Below are 9,308 nucleotides of genomic sequence, written 5' to 3'. Positions count from 1 at the left end.
ATTGCAAACTGGTCTTTATTTAGATTTCTTCAATAGTGGTACTTCACAATTATACTTCACAAGCAATTGCGTGTTTAAATCAAAACTGATTACTGACCACTCAGCTTGTTGCGGCTTTTATACTCTCCGTTGCTTCATTCGATTATTTCTACTAAGGTCTAGTAATTTCGTGAACTTCATGCTTGTTTACCAGCCATCTACGTACATGTATATTTGTAGTGTATAATCTCTCGCATAGCCATTTTTTTTTTTTTTGTTTTACGAGGAGGAAGCATCAAAAGCCTCATAGTCAGTGTGGGACTTTAACCGCACTAAACCTCCTACCGTCTGAGTACCATTTACCCCCCGGTACTACCGTCAAGTATTCCGTCGGGAGGTAGGTTGAGCACTAAGCTCTACGTCTGTCGGGGTCACGTTGCTGTACTTAGATAGTGCCGCGGTATGGTTAACGCTGGGACTGACACGCCCTGCTTACTACCTGAATGTGCTTGACGCATACCACTTCTACGAATATTTGCAAGCCTACCTTAAACACTGTGCATATAGTGCTTGTGGCATGCTTGTGCGTTCGACTACTTGTATTGTAGGGTTTTGTTTTTTACATATGTATATATGTGTAAATAAATTATATATGTATAAATAGAAATTTTTTTTTTTTTTGAATTTTTTTTTTTTTTTTTCAATAGGTTTTTCCGTTTTTCATTTCATTTTTTTTTTTTTTTCCACAATACGTAACGGGGCTTTCCTCGTACTTCCACCGGTTGGAGAGGTCTTCTCTCCAATCCGAGTATAAACTCTGATTACATGTGAGACTACATGTGAGACGTTTACCCTCATACTCGTTGTTTCTACGGTTGGAGAGGCCTTGTCTCCAATCCGTAGGTTTGTCGTTGCGTGTATGTTGACTGCTTTTGGTCGCACGGTTGAAGAGGCCGTGTCTCCAATCCGTGCTTTATTCCTTCACCTGAGGCAGTATTCGAACGGTTGAAGAGGCCTTGTCTCCAATCCGTCGCCTGGTTTGCTATTACATTTACCTACATATATTACGGTATTTTCTTATTTCATCATTCTCACGCCGCTAATTGTACGGAGGCCTTGCATTCAATACGTGCTCAGCTCGATCCCCTCCACCTTAGCAATTTGTTATCCACCCACACAACTCGACTGTTCAATGTTCGCTGCTGCGCCGTAGCCTTTCAAGACTTCGTAGACACTTCATTATTTCCGCTATTACATCGCACGCCGCTGACCATTTTACCTTGCTTTGTAGCATGCATCCAACAATTGTTTCAGGAGTGTAATCCTCTCCAAATATTCTGCATAGCCATATGCGTGTGTATATGTGAGTACTACTTCGGCTGATGATTACATGTGTTTATGAGTATCTCTCCGTTGCCTTGTATGTATGTGTGTTACAGAATTTGGATGAGGCTGATGATCGTAGTAATATTTTGTCTGATATTTGGTGGTTCATACCAATTGGCGTTGTAATTTATGTTATGTTTTGTTATGTTTTTATGTGTTATTTATGTTATTTGTGCGATAAGTTCAAGAAAATGGTAAAAATTACAAGTTTTGCAAAATATTGTTTACACATTTTTTTTAATAAATTTTCGCATAAGTTTAGGCGCATGCGATCGATATTGCTATTGCCTTTGATTTAGTTGCATTAGGAGATAGTTTGTAAGAGATAGTAGTTATGCGTGTTGATTCTTCATTCAGCCTGAAAAATAGGTCTTCGGAAAGACCAATTGGACGAGACATGTATATTTGAGTATCATCGGCATAAAGATGAATGGAGGCATTGCGACAACAGGCGACTATGTCATTAATAAAAAGCGTAAAGAGTATTGGACCTAGCATAGATCCTTGCGGAACACCAGATTTTATGGAATTTAAATTTGAGACTTTACCAGCACATTTTACTTGTTGAAACCGGTTACAGAGGTAGCTTTGCATTAACTTTATGGCATATGGGCTGAAGTTAAAACTAGTTTCAAGTTTGTGAAGTAGTACTTCAAAATCAGCCATGTCAAAAGCTCTTGAGAAATCCCAAAGCACGAGCACGGTAATTTCATTATTGTCAAAGGCCGGACGTATATCTTCAAGAATCTTAAGCATAGATGTTGCACTAATATGCCCCCTTCTAAATCCCGACTGGACTTCGGATAGCAAATTATTATTATATATATGGTGAGTTATTTGCATGCTAATAGTTTCTCAAACACTATAGATAAGGCAGGTAACATACTTATTGGTCTAAATTCTTTGTAAGAACACGGAGACCTCGTTTTAGGAACCGGAATAATATTTGCAATTTTCCATTGACTAGGAAACCTACTGGACATAATTGAAAAATTAAAGATATGTGTTAGCGAAGCGGTGGCGTAAGGTAGAATAAGTTTTATTAATCGTATGCTAATACCGTCAAATTCCCGCGGCATTAGACTTTATAGCAAAAATAGCATCCAGCACATCGCTTTCGGTGACCACTGAAAAATCAAAGGCACTTATATCCAGTCTTCTGTCTACACAGGTTACAGCGATTCTGTCATCGATATCATTCTTATTCACATCATTATTTTTTTCAATACTGTTTGTATTACCACACAAGAAATACGAGTTCATAACATTTGGGTCGTGGCTGCACTCAATGTTATGCTTTTTACAGACTCCAAAAGATCGAAAATTTTTCCAGAGCATTCTCGTTGGCAAATTTGTATCAAATTTAATATTCAGGAATGCTACTTTAGCATTCCGAATGAAAAGGGTAACTTGATTTCTCAGAAGGCGGTAATCTTCCCAGTGCTTATCATCGCGATATCCCTTCCATTCCCTGTAAGCCCTCTCACGTTTTTTTATGTGTTTTAAAACCTCCGGTGTGAACCAGGGCTTTTTATGGCCCTGGATTTTAAAAGATTTTAGCGGAACAAATCTATCAAAAAGGTACCAAACCAGGTTATTAAAATATTTTACCTTCTCGTCCAAATTTGAAATGGACAAGCAACCACTCCAATCAAGACAAGAGGCTTCTTTATTAAGAAGCTCCATATTAACACCTTTGAAATTTCTGTAGGTTAACAGATTCGGGATCTGCTGTATTAAATTTCAAATCATAGCACAAGAAGAGCATTCCATGGTCAGAGATACCATCCATCGGAAGCTGGTCAGTATGATTGATATAATTTATATTGTTAACACACATTAAATCTAGCAAACTAGGCTTACTATTAGGAGCAAAACGGGTTGCAAATTTATTTATAATTTTTAAGTCACACGCCTGAAAATTATTAATAATACTTTTACTACGGGAATCACAGTTAAGCAGATCTACGTTAAAATCTCCACAAATAATGACGTGGTCATAATTTAAAGAAAACTCTGTTATTTTGTGAAAAAGGCGTGTTAAATCGTTAGACCTTTTGGGTTATAAACACATGCCACAAAACAATTTGTACTGGCATCGCCTATTTCAACAAAAATACATTCAACCTCGTTTGCATGCTGTGAATGATAAACCACTTTTGGATTTAAAACATCTTTGCAGTAAATTGCAACACCACCACCACGAATGTTATCTTTTCTGTCATTCCTCAGCAGTACATATTTATTTATAGAATAAGAATCATCATTAACGTTGGATCTGAACCAGCTTTCCGTAAGGCCAATTAAATCAATATATTTTGATCGGCAAATAAATACGAAAGGTAATCAAGTTTCTGAGTCGTAAGACTCCGCACATTTAAGTGACACTTATTTAATCTGTTATGAATTTTACAAATTTGACTCAAAATGCATCGCACATGTCCACTGTCAGTGCAATTATTGGTCAAGTTAACCAAACTCATAGCAACGAAGCAAAAGGAGATCAACAAAGCAGTAAGAGGGGGAAAGTAGAAAAAAGACAAGAACAATATAGAATGGAAATAAACTAAAAATTAATAACACATAAAGCATTGCATTGCAAATATAAGTATGCATTGTTGTTTTCATTGCTCGCTTACAGCAATTCGATCAGCGCTCTCTTTGTCACTGATTTTCTCTGCTTCACCTTGTTGACGTGTACGCACATATACATCTCCATGTATAGAGAAAACAGAAGTAAGTTTTATCTGTTTTTTTAGTTGCAGTCCATGCTGCAGTGTTTCGCGATTGTTCTTAGTTAGGCACTCATGCACAAAGATCTTTCCATTTTCGTTGCGCCCAATATCACTGAGAGTCATAGATCTTTTATTTAATTTTCAAAAATTTGAAATTGCTCTTAAAAGCAAGGAGCGGTCAGTGGGTGAATTCAGTTTTATTATGATGGGAGAGCTACCGTTTTTGTTCTTGCTCTTTTGAATGCGAAATGCAGAGCGTATTGAAGGCGCGGTCAACTGAACCGAGTTACATATTTTTGTGAAGACTTCGCCTATATCTTCGTTTGGTGCTTGGGGGACTCCACTTACCAGCACATCAGATAGCACGGCATTGTTTTGGCATTCATTCAACTGAGCCTTTAATGAGTTGACATCAGATCGAAGCTGACTGCATTCACTTTCCGCTGCCTGTACTCTAGACTGCAAACTGCTGAAGCTGCTCTTTAAATTCGAGATCTCAGCAGCCAACTCACCCACTCTCTGAAGAACGCGCACATTAAAGATAACATCAAATCATCAATATGTCTGTCAAGAAATTTTATTTTCCAATTTAAAAATTATTTTCATTTTCCAATGAAAACTCGAGGAAAAGTGTGATAAGTCCATTAGTTTCATTTATCAACGACACGATGGATAGGGTTACAGTATTGCATATTTTTTGGAGTTTACGTAGACACAAACAAAAAAGTAAAAAACCAACTAAGACCTTTCTCAGGCAGTAGCGACCAGTTCCGAATGCACCAAAACGGCAATGCTTGGTTTAGAAGCACAGATAATTGTATCTTTAAGTTCTTCAAGCAAAAATTCATATCTACCTTTTGATCTGCGTTCTCTGCGCCATCTATATTCATGGACTTCACTGGCGTAATCTTATACCAGGACTCATGCTTACGTGGATAGCATCCACTATCATATTTACATGTCAAGTTGGCACGAATTTTATTATTATATACGAAGCTATGCACAAACAAACGGAACATGAAAACTTTCTAACGTTACTCGACGAAATTGAAGTGTCTTTGAAGTTGCGTTTAAATTTGAACGTACAACAGATGACGCTGTTAAAGTGTTTTCGTTTTCATATAATTTCTCACATTGTCATTGCAATTATACCGCACTTACTCTATGTAATCACCTCAGTATGGTTGAATTATACAGGCTATTTTTGGCATGGGCTTTGGTCTATTCTTACTCTGCGTATACGCATCGTTCAAGTGCTTATTTATGTACGTATTTTGCGTCACTATCTCGAGTGTTTATGCGTGAAAATGCGTCAAATTGAAGTATATCGTAGGGCGCCGCAACAGCGTATGTTGGATGTGAACTATGAAAGGTTGGATTCTCTCGAATGTTTGTTTGCTGTGAAAGAGATTTATGCGCTGCTACATCGTGCTTTCGTTTTATTGAATAGCTTTGCTGGTTGGTCGCTATTTTGCACAGTTACTTCTTACTTATTTGATACGAGCGCAAATTTATATTGCACTCTCTTGTCGTTCGATGGTTATGTGAGACGACGTTATTATAATATTGCAGGAGTAGCTGTGATAGCACCACTCATCATTATAATTTTACATTTATGTTATTTACTAGCTTTTACCCGCGGCCCGTCCGCAAAGAGAAAATGAAATATATGGGCTATTCACGTTAGCCTGCTTATCAAGTTATCTGCTTAAAAATTTGTTTCTGTCTAATGCATTTTATTTTTGTAATTGAGTAAAAAAAGAACTAAATGAGCTGATAACCTGATAGGATCCCCAAATGATCCCGAAATTATCCAGAAAAGCCACGAAATTACCTCGACGCTATCGCGGACGGATCCCGAAAAGCATCCAGAAACGCCGCGGAAGGGTCTCCAAAAGTTCCCGAAATAGTCCTAATAAAACCCGAAATAACAACGACACGATTATAGACTTATCCAGAGAACAACACAGAAATGATCCCTGAAGGGATCCCGAAATAATCCCGAAAAAGTTCCGAAATTACCCTGACGGGCTCCCGGACGGATCTCAAAAACCATCCAGGAAGGATTCCTAAATTATCCCGACCAGAAAAAGCTCGGAAAACGATCCGAAATGATCCCGAGGGATCCACGACGGATCGCGAAAACCACAAGGAAATGATTCCGGAAGGATCCCAAAATGATCCCGAAATAGTCCGAAAATGACCCCGAAGGGATACCGCACGGATCCAGATGTAATCCCTGAAGGGTTCCAAAACTATACCGTAAAAGTAACAAAAAAATCTCAAAATGACTCCTACGGCATCTTGGACCGATCCAGAAATGACCTCGGGAGGGTCCCCAAATGATCCCAACATGGTCCCGAAATGACCCTGATGGATCCGGCAAACGATCAAGAATTGATGCCGGAAGGGTCCCCAAACGATACCGAAATAATACAGAAAATTTCATGGAATGACCCCTAAAGGGTCCCCAAATGATCCCGAATTAGTCCCGAAAGTCTCGAAACTACCCTGATGGGTTCCCGTGTAGATCCCGAAATCCATCCAGAAGTGATACGGGAAGGGTCCCCAAATGATCCCGTATTAGCTCCGAAAAACTCCCGAAATGACCCCGACGGGATCCCGAAAACCATCCATAAATGATCCTGAAATAGTCCCTAAGACCAGAATTGATCTCTGAAGGGTCCGCAAATGATTCCGAAATAGTCCGGAAAAAGTCCCGAAAAAACTCCGACGGAATCCCGGACAGATCACGAAAATCATACAGAAATTATCCCGAAAGCGTCCCAAAATGATCCCGGAATAATCCAGAAAAAACTCCCGAAAAAGTCCCGAAATAACTCCGACGGGATCCCGGCCAGATCCCGAAAATGACCCAGAAATTATTCCGGAGGGGTCCCAAAATGATCCTGACGGGATCCTGCAGGGATTCCGAAAATCATCCAGAAATTATCCCTGAAGTATCTATCCTGAAATGATCCCGAAATACTCCCAAAAAAGTCCCCAAATGTTTTTGACGGAACCCGATATAGCCCTGAAAAAGTTCCGAAAGTACGCTGACGGGATTCCCTATGGATGCCGAAAAACATCCCGAAATAATGCCGGAAGAATCTCCAAATGATCTCGAAATAGTCCCGAAAAGTCCCCATTTGACCCTGACGGGATCACGAAAACCATCCATGAATCTGGAGGGATACCCAAATGATCCCGGAAAAGTCCAGAAATAATTTCGACGGTATCCCGGACGAATCCCGAAAATCATTCAGAAATTATCCCGAAATGGTCCCAAAATAGTCCCAAAAAAGTCCCGAAATAACTCCGACGGGATCCCGGACAGATCCCGAAAATCATGCAGAAATTATCAAGGAGGGGTCCCAAAATGATTCCGAAATAGTCCCGAAAAATTCCCGAAATGACACTGACGGGATCCCGGAAGGATCCCGAAAACCATCCAGAATCCATCTCTGAAGGGTCGGAAAATGATTCCGAAATAGTCCCGAAAAAGTCCCGAAATTACCCTGACGTGATCCCGGACGGATTCCGAAACCCATCCAGAAACGATGCCGAGAGGGTCCCCAATTTATCCCGAAATAATACAGAAAAAGTCACGAAATGACCCCTACAGGGTCCCCAAATTATCCCGAAATAACTCCGACGGGATCCCGAACAGATACCGAAAATCATGCAGAAATTATCAAGGAGGGGTCCCAAAATGATTCCGAAATAGTCCCGAAAAAGTCCCGAAATGACACTGACGGGATCCCGGACGCATCCCGAAAGCCATCCAGAATTGATCTCTAAAGGGGCCGCAAATTATCCCAAAATAGTCCAGAAAAAATCCCGAAAAATATCCGACGGGATCCCGGACGGATCCCGAAACCCATCCAGAAATTATCCCGAAATGGTCCCAAAATGATCCCGAAATATTCCCGAAAAGTCGCGAAATAACCCTGATGGGATCCCAGACGGATCCTGAAACCCATCCAGAAATGATGTCGAGAGGGTCCCCATATGATCCCGTAATAATAAAACAAAGTAACGAAATGACCCCTAAAGGGTCCCCAAATGATCCCGAAATAGTCCCGAAAAAGTCACTAAATTACCCTAATGGGTTCCCATACAGATCCCGAAATCCATCCAGAAATGATGCCGGAAGGGTCGCTAAACGATCCCGTATTAGTCCCGAAAAAGTACCGAAATGCCACGACGGGTTCCCAAACGGATCCCGAAAACCATCCAGAAGTGATACCGAAAGGCTCCCCAAATGATCCCGTATTAGTCCCGAAAAAGTCCAGGAATGGCCCCGACGGGATTCCTGACGGATCCGGAAAACCATCAGAAATGATGCCGGAAAGGTCCTTAAATGATCCCCTAATAGTTCCGAAATGACCTTGACGGGAACCCGGACGGATCCCGAAAACTATCCAGAAATGATGCCGAAAGGGTCCTCAAATGAGCCCGTATCAGTAGAGAAAAAGTCCCAAAGTGACCCCGATGGTATCCCGAAAACTATCTAGAAATGATGCCGGAGGGTACCCCAAATGATCCCGAAATTACACCGACGGGTTCCCGAACGGATACCGAAAACTATCCAGAAAAGATGCCGGAAAGGTCCCCAAATGATCCCCTAATAGTCCCGAAATTGCCCTGCTGGGATCCCAAAAGGATCCCGAAAACCATCCAGAAATGATGCCGAAAGGGTCTCCAAATTATCCCGAATTAGTACCGAAAAAGTCTCGAAATGACCCCGAAGGGATCCCGGACGCATCCCGAAAACCATCTAGAAATGATGGCAAAAAATACCCCAAATGTTCCCGAAAAAGTCCCGAAATGACCCGACGGGATCCCGGACGAATCCCGAAAACCATCCAGAAATGATCCGGAAGGGACCCCAAGTGATCCCGAAAGAGTCCTGAAATTACCCCGACGGGATCCCGGACGAATCCCGAGAACCATCCAGAAATGATCCGGAAGGGACCCCAAGTTATCCCGGAAAACCATCCAGAAATGATGCCGGAAGGGACCCCATGTGATCGCAAAAAATTCCCGAAATGACCCCCACGGGATCCCGGGCGGATCACGATAAATATCTAGAAATGATGGCAAAAGGTTCGCAAATGATGCCGTATTAATCGAGTAAAAGTCCCGAAATGACCCCGACGGGATTCCGGACGGATCCCGAAAACCATCGAGAAATGATGCTGAAAG

General features: G+C 41.2%; 1 protein-coding gene across 1 annotated transcript; it reads left to right on the top strand.

Moving 5' to 3' along the window:
* Positions 1 to 4,768: 4,768 nt before the first annotated feature.
* On the top strand, positions 4,769 to 5,764 carry LOC137248468 (putative gustatory receptor 39b). Its single transcript, XM_067779395.1, has 2 exons — positions 4,769 to 4,826; positions 4,938 to 5,764. Exons 1-2 carry the CDS (start codon positions 4,769 to 4,771, stop codon positions 5,762 to 5,764), a joined length of 885 nt encoding a protein of 294 aa, XP_067635496.1.
* The last annotated feature ends 3,544 nt before the right edge of the window (positions 5,765 to 9,308 follow it).

Source organism: Eurosta solidaginis, chromosome 4 (genome assembly GCF_040869045.1).
Source record: "Eurosta solidaginis isolate ZX-2024a chromosome 4, ASM4086904v1, whole genome shotgun sequence".
Lineage (NCBI taxonomy): Eukaryota > Metazoa > Arthropoda > Insecta > Diptera > Tephritidae > Eurosta > Eurosta solidaginis.
The sequence above is the reverse complement of the archived record's forward strand: the minus strand, read 5'-3'. Positions and strand labels throughout refer to the sequence as shown.

Bases quoted from the DNA above. Each gene is read 5' to 3' on its own strand.
- LOC137248468 (XM_067779395.1), top strand. From the start codon at position 4,769: ATGGATAGGGTTACAGTATTGCATATTTTTTGGAGTTTACGTAGACAC. The intron at 4,827-4,937 runs GTAAAAAACCAA...AAGTTCTTCAAG, and splicing joins ACGTAGACACAAACAAAAAA to CAAAAATTCATATCTACCTT.